The sequence below is a fragment of the Alligator sinensis genome, unplaced genomic scaffold (genome assembly GCF_000455745.1).
Source record: "Alligator sinensis unplaced genomic scaffold, ASM45574v1 scaffold505_1, whole genome shotgun sequence".
NCBI lineage: Eukaryota > Metazoa > Chordata > Crocodylia > Alligatoridae > Alligator > Alligator sinensis.
The window spans coordinates 333952-353941 of NW_005841940.1; the positions used below are offsets into that span (position 1 = coordinate 333952).

Consider the following 19990-nt stretch of genomic DNA (forward strand, 5'->3'; position numbering starts at 1 on the left):
TGCGGAGCTGTTGCCCTCACCTCGGTGTCGGTTGGTCGTCTTGTCAAACATCAGCATAGCATCATCCACCTGCAAGAGGCACAAAGAAAGACAGGACTCAGTTCAGGTTCTTCCTGATGTTGCAAAAGGCCTGGCCAATTACAACCACAAACTTACACAGAGCTCTTCCCTCGCCTGATCCAAGCTAGGGAGAATGGGACACCCACCTGCTGCCTAAGCATAAACAGGGCACAAACCCCCAAACATTCACCCCTCCCTGGGAGGTCACTGAGCCCCAGGGTCTCAAACCCTGACTCCAATGCAAGAGTGCAAGAGAACCATATTTTTTTCCTGCACGTCAGGCAGGTGCTGCCAGCCTGAGTCAGTGAACCCTTTCCCACCCAAATACTGGGCTGGGAGGACAGGCTCCTACCCAGCTCTGCTCCTGGGGACACCACATGCTTTCCTCCCTGTTGAGCTGGTAAGCACCCCAGACTGTTTGCCTGTGGCTCCGATGAGGGGCAAAGAGCACCAAAGGCATTGTTCTGAAACCACGGTGGAGAATTAAAGGCGGAGGGGGAGGAGGGAGCCAAAGCCTGAGAGGAGAAAAGGAATAAGGGGCCTCACAGCAACAGGGGAAATGGAGGCCTCAGACAGCAAAGATTCTGCTTGGGGAAGCTTAGAAGCTGCCCCCACCCCCACCCCAGAGGAGCCTTTCCTCTAAGTGAGGTTTCCCAGTGCTGGAGGCTGTAATTAGAGCAAATTTACTGCAAGGACTGTGCTAGCACTGCCTACTGCATGGGGGAGGGGAGGCAGGCACCACCCATCCCCCTCCCTGGGGCCTGGTGCCACTCTCCCTCTTCCCTCCCCAGGCAGACACATCAGCGCCTGGTGCCACTTTCCTTCGCCTGCTGGTTCTCTCCTGGGCATTTCCTTGCAGGGGAGCAACTGCAAGGCAGGCAAGCAGGTTAAAACACACCAGTTCCCTCTGTATAAACCCGTGTCCCACCAACCTATCCTCCTTGGTAATACCACTGCCTTAATCTGATTATGAAACTGGATGTCTCAAGTGTTCAGGGGAGGGACAAGATGGTCTTCAGCCACAGTTGACCAGGGCCTTCCTCCTCCTCGCCACAAGACAGCCAGTAGCCAAGCAGGCCGCACTGTTTGAGATCAGCTCCATCCCCCAGCTCAGCCTGTGATATACCCCATTATCTTGCCAGCCCTTTTTATTACTCATAAATTACCTTCTCCCTGCAGTCCCTGACCCAAGGAGTGCAAGGGGCTGCACCCATCTCTACAGTCCAGTGCAGGCAGGCAACCAAACCACAGGGTTTATTCACAAAGCACTTCTGATTGGAGCAAGATAGGACAGGATGGGGGACAGGCCTTGCTGAGATCCACCCCCAGGGGAGCGGAACAAGGGTTCTGTCAATTTTGACTCCCAAAAGAAAGACAGGCATCTTCTTCCAGGCAAGTGAAATGGGAGGACGGGAGGACCTCTTCCATCCCCTACCCCCAGCCCAGCCCAAGGCTGTCTGAGCAAAAGGTCAGCTTTAGGACTCTTCAGGACCAGGGGCTTCACCTACTCTCTCCTGACCTACATAGGCACTGGCTACTGCCCAATCCCCACCACAGCATGGGAAGCGAGACTCTTGAATGTTCCACCTAGACCTAATATTCCTCAGCCAAGAAAAAAAAAGCTGAGACCTGAGAAATTCACTAGTAATCCAAGCTGAGTTGAAGGTGATCATCCACTTCAGGCAACAATCTGAATCTGATGAACAAGCAATATGACATCCAGTGCTCAGTGCTGCCTGATTCCCTCTTATGCACGCTAAGGTGGGGAGGGGTGTGAGGGACCACTGCACAACGGATGGGAAGATGGCCCTGCTGCTCACTATTCTACCTTTTAAGACCGTTTCTATCACAATCATTACTTGCAGAACTTAGAAAGGGAGGATCCCCTTCCTGAGCAGGAGATCCCAGATGTTACAAACCATGTACGAGCAGAATGCAGCAGCCTCCAACCCTCCATACATTCTTTGTGCCATCCCAAAATCAGCAGCTGCACTTTTAAGTGCTTGAAACCCAGCCATAGCAACTAGCACTCCAAAGTGAGTTCTACATGCTAGGGGAACCAACCATGTCCTTTATGATCAAGCAGATCCTTCCTTTCAAATCTCAACTAGTACTTAAAAATAAGAGGCCTCCTCACTCCTCAGCACACACAGACTTGCAAAAATTTATGCAAGCATGCACATGATTGAAAACCTCCCTCTTGCATGAAACTCAAATCAGTACCTCTAAACTCAGCCACCTCTTGACCCCTTCAAAGTCACCAGCCTTCCTCCCTGGAAATGTACTGTCAAACAAAGTCCCCCTTGGAGCCAGGATCATTTTTATCCACCAGTACAAATGGATTTCTATAGTGTCAATAAAGAGACACAGGGACAAACAATATACAGTAGTTCCAAAGATAGCAAAGAGGATCCTTCCTAGGGTTTTTCACCTCTAGAGACTGTAATTCACATCTTTCCAGCAAAACAGGCTCAGTGAGTTTGGTGATCTTAGACTATAGTTTGGAAAGAGGCACACACACTTCAGCACAGTATACAGCTTTATTTTAGATAGGTCTATACTAGAACACCAGCAGGTCAGGATTCAAGATTTGCACAGCCAGGACTACTGGTCATCAGGATCAAGGTGCATTGGAGATCTGAGAGAACAACCCAGACTGTGATAGCAGTCTGGCCAATTTCAGGTCCCCATCCAATAGATCAGACTTCCTGCAGTTCCCCTTCTATGTCACACTGCAGTATCCAGCTGCAACAGCTCCAATGTTCCTGCCCAGTATGTCATGCTCTACTACTGAAAATGTGCTGTTACATGGTAGCTTTTGACTAGTGATCTCAATCTTGGACGAAGTTCCCTAAAATGCTCCATATCCTAAAACACATCTTAAAATGCAAGTGGAGCTTGCTGCAGGATGCACCTTACTCCAGTATCTCAGGGCAGTCACACAGCAAGAAAGGGAATCTACTGCCTGAACAACACCCTGATAATAAGGCTACTCAGTGAGGCTCCCTCTGGAGAGTAAGGTAGACTGTGGAAGGGATAGTCAAGAACAAAGCAACTTCCAGCTTAAGAGCAGAAAGATCAAAGACTCCAGCACACACACACACAAAAAAGCAAAAGCTAAACCACCCAGGCAACACAGCAGCAAGTGCAGGCACACAGGAGGCCTCGCCCTGTATGGAACTGCTGCTGCTGCTGGCACTGGCTGTACAGTGGAGCTTGGACAGAGGGATCCTGCTCTGTCCGGAGCAGGGCTTTATAGTACTGCAGTTCCCAAGTGCCAGATTGACAGCTCTTGATGAACGTTACCCATCAGAGGCCCCTGCCTCTGCACCAAGGGGTCAAGATCATGAGTGCCATGTTAGAGATGGGGCAACTGAGGCAGAGGAGGAGGGGCAGGGACATGCATGAGACCAAGGCAAGGGCTGTGAGGTCTGGCTGGAGATCACCGAACATGGGGCTCCTTGGCCAGGCTCCCCCCAAACCTGTTCCCAGAGGCTCAGGCCTCTCTCCTTGCACTGGGCGCACATTCAACTCGCAAAGGGCCACTGCGTGTCCTTAATAGGCTTCTGTGTCCATGGAAACCCTGGGCAGGGGAGGCGGGATTAGCGGGCCGCTGGCCCCAGCAGCCAAGTTCATGAGGCCTAGCGCTAAGCGTGAGTGGCAGCCCTTGGCAGGCGGCTATTGTTGCGGCTGGCTGCTGGGTGCCTCTCTGGCAGGGCCCCCGCTGGGATCCCCGCCGCTCCCCGGCCCATTCTCTGGAGCCTTTCTTCCGCGGGGCCGCGCTCGCTCTGCCAACGCCAAGTTAGGCCCGAACAAAGGAGGCTGCCGGGGACGGCTTCTCTTGGGGCCTGGTCGCCATGGCAACCCGGCCCCTCCAATCCCAGCTGCTGGATCAGATTAGTGCGAGCTCTAATGCTCTTCTCCAAAGCGCTCGGCGCAGACACAAAGACACCCTGCTGGGGCGAGTCTCACTGCTGCCTCCCAGGAGCCCAGGCCGGGGCAAGCAGAGTGAGGAGGCCGCCTCCAGCCCTCCCTCCCCAGACCGCACAAAACTGTCTTTCAGGCCACCTTGTTCCACTCTGGGCTGCCTGAACGCACAGCCTCAGTGCCACAGCCTGCTCGCTGCATGTGCCCAGAGCAGCGGCCCTCTTCTTTCAGCCAGCAAAACAACAGCTCCACTCGCCCCAAGCACTCGCCACCTTGAAGGGGGAGGATGCACAGAGCTGTCCCGACCCCCGCCCTCACCCACCCTACCTATATCCACACAGAAGAATGCCCGCCAGGAAGAGAAGGTTCAAAGAGTTGCCCCACCTCTTGGCCTCGATGGGAAAGGGAAGGGAAACACAAACCCACTTCTGATCTCTCCCAGTTTCACATAGATGTCGGTAGGGGAGAGATAACAGGAGCGCAAACCAGCACAGACCCCCCACCCCCACCCCCATCTAATGGGGTCCTGCCCTTCTCTCTTCAAACCCCCGAAGGGGTGTGCAGTGAACAGGAGCACCAAGCACCCCAGATACCCACACGCCGCATCAGCGCAAATACATCAGACATGCCGAGCCTAGACAAGGAATTTTGCTGACTTCTCTGTAACACAAAATCCAGCTTGATTTCAAACAGCACACCAACAAAAATGCACTGCAGTGCACAACTGGAATTGGGCTGGGATTGCTCCCCTTCCAACACCACTACACTGAGTTAAATATTAGAATTAAGAAGAGAAGCTCAGGACATCATTGCCCAAGGCTTCAACATCAAACCTGTCCCAGCCCCCAACCCCATCACCAGGCCAGAGACCACTCCTCCACCTCCCTGTTGCCATCTCAACTGTCCCTTGTACTACACATCAGGATTTGCTTTATCATTCCACAACCCTGTGCAGCAACCACAGAGCAGGGAGATCCCAGCACATCTTGGGAGAGGCCCTCACTGCATACTGAGAGGGCTTGTGAAAGAGGATTGCTGTCTCAGAGAGATCGATGGAAGAAAGAAAGATCATGAAACTGCATGCTGAGGATAGGCAGGGATAAGGAGAACGGTTGAGGGTTGTGGACAGAAGTGGGGACATTCTTAGTCTAGATGGAAAGAAAGAGCCAGAGAGAAAGTTGATCTGCAATGGGGCGTGGAGAATCTTTGGGCTTTGTGTGTGGAGAGAGGAAGGAAGGGCACAGAAGCACTGTGATCTTGCATAGGGAGAAAAAGTCCTTTCACAAGATACGGGCATAAGAATACACAAGTAGAATTAACATGGGAATGGGATTGTTTTTTAGAAAAGCGTTTACACTTTCAGCAATACCATGGCGTGTGGACACAGCATATAACTAAGAACTGTGCATTAACAAGGTTTTTACTGAATTGTATTTCCCCGCTCTTAAATAAATATTTGTTTCAATTGTTTAAACATAGCAGATGAGTATAGAAGGAGCAGATCACTTTAACAGAAAACTGTTTAGCTTAGTAGTCAAGGCTCTGTACCAGGGAAGTGTTTTACTTACTGGTCAAGGCTATAGTTATCCAACACTTGAGGTTAGAAGTTCAAGGTCTGTTAAGATTTTTCTTATAGCTATTAGGTAATGTTCCTCTCCCTGTTTAGCTACTAGGGTCAGCAGGGTCAGGGAAGAAAAGGGGGTTATAGTTACCAGCGCTAACTTCTGTTCTTCAGATGGACTGCCTTCTCTGAGCCCTGCCATAGGACAGTTAGGAGACACATATGTCCTCAGGTTCTGCCTTCCACAGACAACAAGCAGTTCCTGCCTGGCTTTAGAAGTGTTATCCAAAATAGACAATCAAATGAAATGGGAGAGGGAAGGAAGACTGTGGCCCAGTGGAGGCAATACATTCAGAAAAATCCACTGTTGATAAGAAACCCTTTTTGATCCTTCACGGCATTTGCCACCGCTGAGCCCCTGCAGTAGGAGCCTGGCTAACAGAGTGCTCCCTGAGAGATGGGCTCTGGAGCCTTGTTAGTGGAGGAACAATCAGAACAATTCCTCTCTCAAAACCACATTTAGTGTTGACAAGAATGGCAAGTTGTAATGGTGGGAAAAGTGTAGGAGCCACACAGATTTTACCAAAGGGCACACACCACTGCATCAACTCCCCTAACTGAGTAGGCACGGAGATGGTCAGGCCCAGGGATGAGCCAGTTCATAATGAGCCTGAACCTACAGTATTATCCACTTAGCATTTGAGCAGACATGACTTAGCCTCTAGATTTTTCCCCAAAGGCCACAAACAAACTGACTTTTTCAACAGCTTAGTCCCACTTAAATACCAGCTAACATCTATTTTTCTAACTTCTCTTCCTAATACAGTCATGGGCCTTGGGGTGAGGGAGCCAGTGACAGATTGATTCAGATTGAGTCAGAAATTTGGGCAAGCTCCCGCAGGTGCAGATACTGGTTTAAGCTGCAAAGATTAAAATAAAAACTCTGAAGACAGAAGTAGAACAAGTTTCCACATCGACAGCAAATGAACAAGGGCCAGCAGGTCCTAAGAGATACTACCCTGTCCTGGTATGGAATAGTAAAAAGGATGATGGCTGCCAGGATGGCTTCAGCAAAAGGCAGAACAGAAAAAAAAAAAAAAAATGTCACAATGATCTAGAAACCTAGCCGGCAGGTTATAGGATGAAATTACCTCAAGTCTGGGTAGCAACACTGCCAAGATGAGACATCTTGATTCAGGAGATGAGTAAATGGTTGATCCGTGGAAAGGAGCAGGTGCTCCAAAAGTGGGTGCGTCATGCTGAATACAGTGCTAATAAACCACTGTTGCTCTGTCTTGCTTAATCTTCCTCACTGCTCTGAGGATAACAGTAAACTGATATGGATAAGAGAAGTATAATATCCATGTGCTCCTGGCTGCTCTTCAGCAGAACCTTGGATACCAGGTAAATATCAAACAAACCATGGGGGAGCTGAATGACCATTCATGCTATCGTGTCTGGCTACCTGCCTGTCAGACGGAGAGTAAAGGGAAGCTTTGTTCCACATGTATTGCTGACAGATTGTTTACTGACACAGGGGTGATCAAATTCCACCCCTCATCTGTTCATGTTGTATGTTGTAATCATGTTGTGAAGGAATTTGCATCCATTGTCTTCTGATCTGTGGAAGAAAGGATCTGAAAGCCAGTTTGGCAGCCCTCTGCTGTAGTATGTTTTTGTGGAGCTTTGATACCTGAAGCTTCTAAAGGGATATGGACAACTTAGGAGCCTAACTGTGCACTTCCAACCCAGGCCAGAGCAGACACTCTCCATTAGTGCCTACAAGAGTCTTCAACTAAATATGGAAAAATACCCAGTTCTAAAAGGTGAATCATTTCTTTGTAAACATCAATTCAGCCATGCCTTCAATGGGGATATCCATAGCCTTCTGATGTATATGTGCATGTGTGTAAGAGTAAGTGAAAAGTACATGCTCACAGGTATGCACATGTGCTACAGGCTGCCATCAGGCCCAGCACCTGAAGATAACATCTCAAAAGGGCTTTTACGCTGATCTGTCAAGGTTTACCATTTAAATGAGATCTCAGAACCCACCTTGCAGCAAACAGGTTAGAACTTTTCCAGAATCTCAGGTGGTAACCACAAAGACAAGAATCCAAGCTGGACCAACATATATTGTCAGACTAGGAGATATGTAGTGGGTACAAGTTTCCCACTAGTGTTGAATCACCTCAGATCATCAGCTTGACACGGATGCAGCTGTAGACCCAGGCAACCAAGAGAAGATGCAACAACTTTCAACTACTTGACCATTCTGGGAGCTTCAACTAGCCTGAAGAGTATAATACAGTGAACTGACAGCTTAGCACAGGTGGTTATCACTGTGGTACTTTCAACTGCGGGTTTGGCAAAGGAAGGAAGTATCTTGATGGCCAAGGACTGAGTTAACCTTGATTCCTGGGAGTTGAGGTTATTCTCCTCAGAAAAACCTTGCTGGACTTGATTTTCTTTATATATTTGCTCAATGGGTCCAACACCCAGGATCTGGCAGAGGCCACTGTTTCTTCTAGAGATCAGGAAATTATAAAACACTTCTAGTTTTCAAGACAAGTATTCTTCTTACAAAATTTCCTCACAGAAATCCCTGAATAAGGCAGGGGGCTTCAGTTTTCACATAGCTTGGAACTATGAAAAGTAACTTCATCCTAGATTCTTGATTGCTTTGATTCTTGAAATAAAATATATAAACTCTTCCCAGAGAGTGCAGAAGAGGGGGGAAGATGTGGAGGATCACAGTCTGCTGGAACTATCCTCACCTTTCTGAACTAAATGCAGCAACAGCCATAAATGAGGCGGAATGGAAGATTAAAATCCCACAAATTCACTATCCCTCTTGTTGATAGCCAGATTCCAGGGAGAACCACTTACATTATTCTTTGTAAAAATAAAAAAATGAAGACCAGCTCAAATCTAGAGAACTAGCCATGGGCTCTGAGAGTTTAATTCTTTTCAGACACCCCCGCCCCCCCCCGAGCTGAAAAAGGTCAACTCCTTTGAAAGGCATGTCCATGACCCCAGCTTACACTTCAGAGGAAAGATAACGAGTTTTGGATCCAAGAGCATTTCCAAAAGGATCCAGTCACATTCAAAGTCTTAGATGTGATGCCTGTGATATCAAAGGAAGCTCTGGGAATATGTTTACACACATCCTAATCTTGCTCAGTCAACCCAATGACTGTTGCATCTTGTCATCAAGATTGGACCTGGTTAACACTGTTCATTCAGAGCATTTTCTAAAGAAAAAAAAGGGGCCCTTTCCTTCAACTTTCAAAATAAGTTTTGTTTTTTAATTGCTTTGGTTATTTGCCAAAACAAAAAAACTTTAAAATTTCAGGAAGAATATTTATCCGCTCCTTTAGACCTGTACATTTATTTCCCTTGCACTTTTTCAAGTGTTCTTTTCCCACTCCAGCTTTCCAAAGGTCAAAGGAGTTTTAAAAGAAAACAAATAACTCCTATTAACACTCTGAGCAATGAAAAAGGAAGAAAAACAAAAACAAAAGAATGAAAAAAAGCAGTGCAGGAGGGAAATGCAACAAAACTAAGATGTCAGATTGGAATATTTTTAAATGCTTTTTCTTTCCCCCAAGTAAGAAATCATTTATTTTCAAACCCTACAACAGCACAAATACATTTGTGATTTTTAAACATTTGTTTTCCATTGTTCTGCTCATGAATGTACACAGCTCCCAATACTGCTTTTGACCAGAGAGAAAACGTCTATCTGGCAACAACGATCTTGGCAAGTTTGAAAATTGGCAGTTCAGAGTGGTCCTTCTGGTCTTAAAATCTATGGTAATCTAACCTAACCTCCTTCATAAATACAGGCCATAGGATTTTGCCTAGTAATTCCTACTCTGAGAGAGAGGCATCCAGTCTTGATTTAAAGATTTCAAGTGATGGAGAATCTATCATGTTCTTAAGCTTACAGCTATAAGGGTTACCTAGAAATTAACCTTCCTTGAAAGACATTCAGTTGCTTGAACTCTTTGCCCTCAGAAGCAGACAAGTTCCCAGCTATAGATTTTTCTCCCTTGCAAGAGAAATCGTAGCAGAGTTTGGGTTAGGATTCTGTGAGAATTCAAACCTTTCCCTGGAGGTAGAGCAGAATGAGCTGGGATCCTGAGCAATTCAAGCCCCAGAGACTAGATGGCTCCAGCTTTCCTTCATTCTCCACTAGTTCTGGAATCTCAAGTGTTTGTGTGGCTTCCTGAACAGAGCATACGAGATGCAGCTACTCCATCTGCTGAGCTGGGAGAAGATCTGGTGTCACTCATAAGAAGAAAGAAAGCAGGTACAGCCAGCTTATCAGGGGATAAGGTAAAACTGGTGCCTAAGAGCAGCATCCTCACCAATTCCTACATGGCAATATCTGAATCCACATCCAACAGCACCACTGACATGCAGGACTTGGCCAGAGGAGGGAAAAGGAGACTGCTTCAGTTTGAGGAGACTTCCTGGGAAAGGCAGGAGACCAGACCTCACGTCCCTACTCTCACCAAAGAAACCACATAGGTAAGATATGGAAGTTCATAGCCAGATTCAAGGAGTACAATACCATTAAATAAGAGATCCCAGTACTGCACAGTAAAAATCCAGAGTCCTCCAAAATGGTGTATAAGGCTCCAGAGATGTCCGTGTACCAAAACCAGGATCTCCCTGAGGATGAACCACAGCTGAATTGTATGGAACAGTCTGTTCTTAGACCTGAAGATTTCCAAGTTAATTCAGCAGTGAACACAGATCTGATGGAAGCAGAACAACTCTCAATCCAGTGATGGTACAGGCTGGTTTCAGAAAGAATTCTCTCCATTCCACTGAGAGTTCTAGAGAGAATGTGTCAGGAAACAATCCCACAGATCCTAGGTAACTGACATTGCCTTGACAAGTCAGGAGACATCTCTGACACCAGAGCTCTGAGGGTGTATATTTCTGGATGGAGTGGCTGGCAACTCAGAGGGATACACTAAAGCTGATCTGATTTGATTCTCAATCTGGATCCCAAAGGATCATACCAAATGGAAACCTTTATGGTCCAAGGAGGCCAACTACATCAGGGTTCACCTAGATTCAATGCAGGCTGCTTGCTGGAAGGCTAGTTCTTTTTGCTGTGAAACTCCCTGAACTGTACAACATATTCCCACCTGCCCTGGCCAAGAACTTGGAACCTTGGCCAGGGGAACAGAACCAATCTTTACTTTAGAACACTTCTCTTCTGCCCATGACTGAAACAACCGCCACCAGACAAACTAAGAGAAGTCTGGTATGTACTTTCCTCCAAATAAAAACAGCTGTAAAAGTATGTTTACTCTTTACAAAATGGACATGAGTAACAGCATGCCCCAGAAATCTGGCAACTTTCTGAGGGACAAGTGGAGGGATGATCAGCGAATACAAGGTATTTGTAGCCCATGGAACATAGGACTAAAGAGATAAAAGCTTGCTCCCTACCAACTGCTGATCAGACTGTACCATGGCCACATGGTCACACTTGAGACTCCTGGAAAAGACCTTATGGATCCAGTAGACTCATTTTCTTTATTAGAATTTTAAAAAAGCATACGGAGGTAGTAACTAACAAGTGTATATATTTCTGGAACACTGAACACTTCTTCTGTATCCTTTTCCCTTAAGACTGACTAAAAGCATTGAACAATTGCAAGTCAGGAGGCTGTATATTAATTTAATCACAGGATGCACATGTAAATAGCTACAAAATAAAGTCAAGGTATTGGACAGCAGCCATTCCAACTAAAAGGGTATAATTCTTTACAGGTTCTTAAAGGATCAAAATTTTATGAAAAGATACATAAATATGGCAAAACCAACTTGTCACAAAAGAACATCTTCTTGTCAAATATTATAAAGATATTACACCATAATACCATTACTTTGCGCTCTGGGCTGTGACTGGTGCCCTCTTTCAGGAGGCATTAATACTGATGTCCTCATCCCACAAAAATGTTAAATCCCCATGGCACTTTCTACACAGGCTGGGATACTAAACCACTTCTCCTGCCTAAATTCCAACCTTGTAATTGCAATTTGCCTCCCAAAATCCCTGAGTTCTAACTGGCTATGGAGCTCTTCGCTTCCTGTCCTAAATACTTGTTCAGTAGTGTCATGCATTGATCAACTTTACTGCCCTCTGCCCCCAAAGTGACTGTGTATCAACAGTGGGGTGAAATTATCTTTTATCAACAATAATTTGTATCATTACTTAATTCCTCAAGCATTTTGGGTCCAATCAAGGTGAAAAGAGCCATCTAATATGACCACTATGACCCCATAAAATTCTCACAGCTTCCCAATGAAGGCTGTGAAAAGGCAAAAATGGAAAGTCTCTGTAACTTCAGATTCTTCCCCAAGTGTTTCTTAGTGGGTGAAAGACGCATGATCTTTGTGGACTGAGCACACAAATTAACTGAAGTTATCTAGTTCTGAATGATCAGCTGATACAATCTACCTATAGTAAGATGCAGAACAATTGTGGCTTGGGGCAGGTTGCTTGCCAGATTTCCTTCAAGCATCCAAAAAAAAAAAAAAAAAAAGGTCACCTACAGCCCAAGACTCAGCAGGGGAAGTTTCAGGCCCAGAGATTACTTTTTTGTTAGAAAATTACTGAGAGGTCAACAATAAGACTCAGAATTTAAAACAGGCCAAAGCCATACAGTTTAGTTCTGGAGCAGAACTTCAGCTTAATTCACAATTGCTCTGGAGCACAGGTTTGAATGGAAGTGAGATTGCTACTATGAATGCATGAGATTTTCGTGCTGCAGAGACATCTCAAAAGAGAACTTCAGTGGAGGGATGGACAAGGAGTTTCCCCTGTCCCAGATTCTATCTATGTAATGACTGAGAAAGAGACATCTATTTAAAACTCAAACCAGGGCAACATCCACACACTGCACAAAATCCCTAACCCTTCAAAGCCTTCCGCTGACCTTTGTTTTTCTGGATCACCAGGAAATCCCCATCCCAATGCATAGTGCAGCATGGTTCCTAGTCATACCTCCAAGTCAGTCTAAAGAACCCTTTCCCACTGGGAACACCAGCAGTAACACCACTCTGATCCAACATTGCATGTAAGACTTACTTTTCCAAACTGCTCGAAATATTGTTTCACATCCTCCACAGTAGTGTTCACTGAGAGACCCCCCACAAAGATCTTCTTCGTCCGGGTCACCATCTGGAAAAAGGGAGGAGAGGGATTCATGGAACAAACAGCTAACAGAGAATAAGATCGCTCCAACCACCACCAAAACCACCCCTTCATCCTAATCTGTGATCTGAGGAACATGCTACATGTTTTTATTCCAGTGGAAACCACTCTCAGCAGAGGACTGTGTCCCCTAAGCAAACACTGTATCTAACAGGGTATATTTCAGGCTTTACACATTTCTCTTTGTGAAACTTTCTCTCTCAGTCATCACCTGCACCATACCGCTTATCCCTGTGTGGGCCAGGACAGTACTAGAGGGAGCAGTCACCAAGTTGCTGACAGCTCCCAGAACCAGCCAGTGCACAGCCTCCATCTCCCCCTCTTAATCCCCTGGTGGCTAGTATATCATATTAAAAATTCTCCCTCCTTAATCTGCCATTCACCCACCTGGCATGTTCACAAACCCCCTAGCAGACATAGTGCTGCCATCCCCTTCACAGTCAGGGCACTGCAGTTACAACTCTATCCATCCTCAGGTCACCCTCTTTCACTTGTAGTCTCCATGCCTCTCATGGGCAAAGCAAAACGGAGTCCTCCAAGTGTAGACTGGCTACATGCTCAAAGCTTTACAAACTATTCAGAGTCCAGGCCCATAGGGAACAAAGCTCTGCTTCATATTCATTCCCACATTATAAGTTACATGGTGATGGGAGGGCCTCCCTGTTAAACCATCTTTAACATTTGGAAGAAAGCAAAAGGAAAAACCTTCAGCCTTTCTCCTCTCCCAACCACGAGTCTGAGAAAGAAAGTCTAGCTGCCCCGAGAGGGGCCATTGCTACTAGGATGACACACACCAGTGTCCTTTGAACCGACTCTCCAGCTGCATCCTCCCCTCCCCTGCCTGGCCACACCCCCACTCTCAGAGGAACACATGGTCCTAATTACCCCAAGGAGCACAGGGCTAATCCGCAGCAATTCCATGGCTTGGAGACAAGCCCGTTCTAACACTAAAGCACCTTCTGTCACCAAACTGCTTAATGGAATTAACCCAATTCCTCCCATGTGTTTCCTGGCTCCAGTTACTCAGGATACCTGCTCGCTAATTGTTCTCAGCTCCTGATCTCCTTCGCTTTCCTCCCCACTTCATTCTCCTTCTCCCTTTGGAGATTCTGCCCTGTCCTTCTCACCAGATCTTTCACCTACTGCAGTATTCAGAGGGTAAAGAGCAATCCCTCAGCCCAACAGTGAAGTTAAGGCAGATCCCAGCTTCTATTCACTCTGAAGGCAGATCTCATCTGACATTTGCTTCCCAGGTAAAAGTTTCTGGATAAGAACCTGAACAAGACCTGGGGCTGCTCACTTCCACCAAGCAGCCGTATTCCTGTTGTAGGTAAGGCCCAATCCATTGCTCTCTCTGCCCCTTCTGCTGCATGAGTGGCACCTTGCCATATCGCAAAAGGAAGTTTTTCCCCTCACCCCACACCTCTCCCAGATCATTCAGCAAGTCATCTGCCACAGACTGGAACTACTTCATGTTTCTTTCATACCCTCGAGTTCCAGACACAGGCTATAAAAGGAGTTAGAGAAGGTGCTATATTCTCCATGAGCAGTTTCCCATTTCATCAGCTCTAGTTACTGCCACCATGAACCAGAACCAATTTGAGCTTGAGCTACTTCCAGCCCTAGACCAGCAACCCTAAAGCATCCCAAAACCCTGCTGGGAGTTCATATAGAACTGAAGGTGATGGTCAGGCACTGACATTTATCTTTAATGCTAATCACCAAAGCCTCTAGGCCTCAGTCCACTGTACAAGGGCATGGTGGGGAGGAGTTCAATCCCTGAAGTTTTTACCATTTCGATTGGTAAGAGCTACAAGCACTACCTACCTTGGGCTGAGCACGGCGGGGGAATGCAACCTTCGGGTCAATCTGAAAAAGACATGGGAGAAAGCAAGTGAACACACTTTAATTCTCTCTATGTTTCATTTACTAATATAAGATCTCTTCTGCATGCACAAATCTTGCCCAACTGACAGCTCACCAGAAACCCCAGGAACCCGCCTAACGAGGATAAAATGAAGTCGGCTGCAGACATCTTTATCTTTTAATAGAGGTGTGACCCCAGGGACTACAGCTCCCAGCATGCAACATTCTGTTTCAATCTGAGCAACGTCTGGCCAGCACAAAACGGAACCTGACATGCTGGGATTAGCAGTCCCTGCTAACCACTCCCCTGTGTTCAGCCTGCTCCCTGGCCACCCTACACACCAACTGTCACATTACAAGTGCTCTTTGCCTTTATCTGTTTTTCCCCTTCAGGATAGGTGCAGTAGAGAGCTCATCTGGTTAATAACAGAACAGGTAAGGCACAGTATACAAAAAGCCAAGTAGGGCACACCACAAATGTGAGTGAAATCACCAGAATTCATATGAGAAGGGAAAAGATAACTAAACAGAGGAGTCCCATACACACAGTTTTGCAATGAAGAGCAATGTCATTAAGTCAGATGGTGCTATCACCCTTTCAGCATCTCCTACTGTGCACAACAAGGACAATCCGTTCCAATCTGCAGGCTGAGCTCTCTATTATGTGCCTGTGTCTAGCTTATTAATAAACCGGCTGTCCGCTGGAGCTCCTGCATCTCAGCACTACCATCCAGGTGCTGCACATTCTGCTGGGGTCAGCAGTGGATGAACGCATGCTTGCATTAGTCTTAAAGCACACTCCATAAACTGGGAAAATATTAATGCAGCTGAACACCAAATGCTCATGACATCCCTGCTCCTCCTCAGACACCACCACATTCTTTACAGCCTATTTTTACAGCAACTCTTGTGATGTAACTTCACGTTAGAAGATGATCCAATCCTACAAAGCAGCTCTGGGAGGACCTGTGCTAAAGGATGGTCTGGCTCAGCCCCCAGTTGGGTAGGCTGAGGCCAGGAGAGCAGCTGAAAGGTCTGTCTCATTAGCCCAGCAGCTCAAACAGCCCATAAGAAACTGCATCTCTCTCCAATTCATCTCACTGCTATTGTTCTACTTTTCAGCCTGGCTTTTCACCCTTCCCTTAGTCCTTTCACTTGTCACACAGAACCCACAGCTCAGGGCCTCATCAGGTCACTCCATGCAGTTCTCTCCCTGCCTTCCCCACCTCCATCCTGACTCACAACCTAGAACATAAATAAACTCAGCACGTAAGTAAACAGAGACAAAAGTGAAGAACATAAAATAAACTCAAAAATAAGTTTCCCCCAAAGAGTTCCAAACACAGCCAGAATAACATATCCTTGTGGTGCCTCACAGGGGCATCTCAAACTCCCCTCCCCTTTCCTCCCCCTTCCCACATACACAATCCTCTGGCTAGTGCAGAAATCCTCAGTGAATTCTGAGGACAGGGGACGGCAGGAGACCAGGAGGTTGATGGCAGATAATAAGCAAAAACAATAATCTACTGTCTTTTAGTTCCCAGCCAGTGTCATTCAGCTCCTGCCAAGAAGATGCTTTCATATTCAACAAAGTTAAGCTCAAGCCTCATTTTTCTCATTACCCTGAGCGTGATCAACTGGGCAGAGATAACGTATCCTCCTGGCTGGAGAGGGCAGGCAGTAATTTCACAAATTCTTCTACACAACTAGCTATTGTTGCAGGTAAACCAAGGCCAGGCCAACTGACTGCAGGCACGTCATGGAAGAACACGGAGGGGAGAGAGTTTGAAAGGAGACTCGAGTTACTTCAAGGGGGTTACTCCTTAAGTGCTGGAGTCTTCCTAATGAAAGCAAAAGTAGTGGTGGTCTAATACCTTATTCCTGGTACCAAAGCCAAGAAATCTGGTAGAATTTGATATCAGTGTCAGCTATGGATGAGATGAATCCCCTTTACAGGTTTGGACAAAAATCTGATAATGGTGGAAGTGTTCAAAAAGCTGCTCAGATAATGTAAAAAAAACAAACAAAAACCAGGATTAAATAGCATTGAGGGAACTATTGAAGTCCATATCACTTTCAGGTTAAAGTACGAACCTTTAGGGACAATTTGCATCTTCAGTTATATCTATGGAATACCACCGACTTCACAGGTGTAACCAAAAGCTTAATTATGTTCTTCGTCACCATTTTACAAGTCACATAACAGTTTAGATACCATTTAATATCATGCAGCAATTAGCTTACTTACATCATTGCCCATTTTGCCTTTATACAATAGCTGGTATCAGAAGTAATCCAAAAAAAAAAAAAATGCATTTTGAATATCCCTAGTGCTAGGTTTGTTACATGAGTTAACTCTAGATTTGAAAGGACCCATAACATTGCCCCCTTGCTGAGAGCAAAACCAACAAACATGACAGCAACCAAACTCCTGTAATGCCATTATTTCTAGGAAGCTCAAGGCAGTGGCTGGCTGCAGCTTTACAAAGTCACGCAAATCTTTTACCTCAAGACTGCAAAGCCAATTCTCATATCAAGCATTTCCATAAATAACCCCGTAGGCTGCTATCTTGCTAACAAACAAAGAAGAGTCTGAAAAGCACAAGGTTTCCCCCAGAGAATAAGGCCAACAACATTCATTACCATAGGAAGATTTGGAAAACAATGAAGCAACAAGTTGGGCAGACATTGTCTACCCAGTGCTGTTTAGCAGGAGACATCAAGCACAGAGAATGGGGTGTAGTTTCAGGACAGTCAGCCTTTTCCCACAAAGTTTTATAAAGGCATATATTAAGATTCAGATGAATTTGTATCATTTAACTCATGACTCACAACAGATTGTTGCCTAGAGAGGGAAAAGGCACATCTAGGGCTCCACACAGCATTACAAAACCAGCCTGTTTTAGGGGACTGAAAACAACTGGGCTACATATACAGATCAGACCTAGAACTTAACCAAGCAACAAACAGGCATCCTACCCAAAGCCACTCTGCTCAACATAAAACTTTAAATAAAGAAATTAAAAGAAGAGGGGAAAAAAATCAAAGTTGCTGACAAAGAAAGGACGTGAGAAAATCTTCCCTCATTTCTTTCTGCTGCAGACAACCAGCAAAGCAGACGCAGGATTTCAATGGCTGGCCTACCCCATGTTTTCTACACCCTGAGACCCTTCTGTTCTCCTTTAGCGCGCGCGCGCACACACACCATACACACACCCTCCCCCTCCCCAGCCCTTCATGTGTCTACCACACAACGAATCCTAGAATGGCTTTAACACAAGAGGCAGCATTGGTTTAGACAGAAGAATGGAGACTGTGGGTTTCATCTCACTCCTGTCCCAGAAATGGTCTTGGGATTATTGCCACTACAGACAGTCATCACTCGCCTTTTCAGCAAGGACTTACATCCGTCCCACAGATTTGCAAGGGGACTAGTTGATCACACACCATGTTTACACAGGCCATAAACAAAAAAAATCGTGCTCCCTCTGCAAAACACTTCATCAGAACCCTCCCCTAGAGCAAAACTAACTTTATACAATCCAGAGAGGATGAGGTTTAAGAGACAAGGAAAAATGGGGCAAGGAAAGCTGGAATAGGTTTAACCAGGAGTTCCCATGGGGAGGAAGGTCCTGTGTACATCAAAAAGAATAATCCATACAGTTAAATAGGACAGACATAAATCTCACTGCAACTGATGCTGCAAAACGTCAAGAAAGGGGTCTCTCTCCCACTCTGTCTACTTAAACATAGATTACTATGCCTGAAGTGCCTCACTCAACTTAAGGTACACATTTGGGCTTGTCATTAGTCCATGCCTGGAACTGGAACTTCTTCTTTCACCATGTCACCCCGCTTCCAATCTCCCCACCCCCAGGGGAGTAACAAGAAATAGGAATTCAACATCAGGAAAGTCACTAACAACTAGACAGAGAAAAGACCTCCCACTCAGACATTTAACACCCAGCCCCAAACTACATATCCTATATCTCTCCTGGGTGTCAAGGGCTTGCAATGCACAATGTATCTATTCCTGCTGATACATTCCAAGCATCTACAAAAAAAACCCCAAAACAAAACAAAACAAAACAGACCAAACCAAAAAAAACCAAACAACAAACCCAACACATACAACGCTAATTACAAGCTCACCAAAGGCCTAATGCTGCTCATACTTGTGAGAACCCATGAGCACTGTGAGGGATGGTGTTATCACTGATGTCTCAAAAGGCAAAAGGTATCCCACATGGGCATTAATAATCTGCACGAGAAGACAAACTCTTGGGTCTTCACGATTTATAAGGGCTTATCCTGGAGAAGTCAAATGGAGAACCTTCAGAGTCCAAGATACAATCCCCAAGAGAGAGGTGGAGTCTATACCACATGCCAAACAACTCATGCCAAAGAGGATTGGGCCTAGCTCTTTGTAAGGGTCAGGTACCCAGCCTAGAGAGCACTCGACTACATGCTCGTCGCAGGAGATGGTGACTAGTGCTCACATGAGAAGGAAGCCCCAGTGCTAGATTTTCATAAAGGACTGGGACTGTGCACTGTCTGAGGGTGCAAGGCCCCACCTCTCTTTCCCACTCTCAGGAAAATCCCTTGCACAGATGCTTTTAGCTTGTCACTTTTCCTGTGCACCCCTTGTTCAGGACGTATTTGTCCTTCCCATCTCAAAGTGACACAAGCAGTTTCTCAAAAGGGATCTTAAAAATCAATAGGTAGAACAGAACATCATCGCAGGGGATTTGTAATCAATACTCCACCATGCAGTAACTAAGCCAGACTTAAAACCCGCAGCTCAGAAGAACAGCTCGTTTACAAACTGATAACCAGGATGGAGAAGGGATCCATAATGCTTTATCAGGAATCCATACTTTACAACCCCTAATTGGAAATCAAATACCACAGGGGAGAGGGCTTCTAGCCTGACCCGCCATTGAGGAGGAGTGAACCCCTTGGATGGAAAGAGTCTCACCGTCTTGGAGTCCAGCTCATGCCTGGATTGGGCCAGAACCTTGTCCACACCAGCCTGGTCCATGAACGTGACGAACCCGAACCCCCTGCGCCCCCAGGCCCGTGCGGGAGAAGGGGGAGATGGAGAGAAGAAAGAAAGTTGGTTAAAGTGGTGCCAGGCCCCGGTGGGGGGGGAGGCAGGAGCCGCAGCAGCCGCCTCACCTGGATCTCTTTGTCAGCGGGTCCCGCATCACCAGACACTCCTTCACCTCGCCGAACTGGCTGAAGTACTCCCGCAAGCCCTCTGCAAGCAAAGCGCGGGATGGAGGGGGCCGCGCACAGCCCCCGCCCCCAGCCCCTCGCGGCGCCCTGGCCCG

General features: G+C 46.4%; 1 protein-coding gene across 1 annotated transcript in view; it reads right to left on the reverse strand.

Moving 5' to 3' along the window:
* The window catches only part of MSI1 (musashi RNA binding protein 1), a 33376-nt gene extending 13392 nt beyond the window's left edge, over positions 1-19984 (reverse strand). The window contains exons 1-5 of the mRNA XM_025199303.1: positions 19836-19984; positions 19636-19720; positions 14619-14660; positions 12666-12758; positions 21-69 (exon numbers count right to left, since the gene is read on the reverse strand). Of these exons, the coding sequence (XP_025055088.1) occupies positions 21-69; positions 12666-12758; positions 14619-14660; positions 19636-19720; positions 19836-19864 (298 nt within the window). The 5' untranslated portion in view covers positions 19865-19984. The remainder of the gene's footprint in view (positions 1-20; positions 70-12665; positions 12759-14618; positions 14661-19635; positions 19721-19835) is intronic.
* Between the last annotated feature and the right edge of the window lie 6 nt (positions 19985-19990).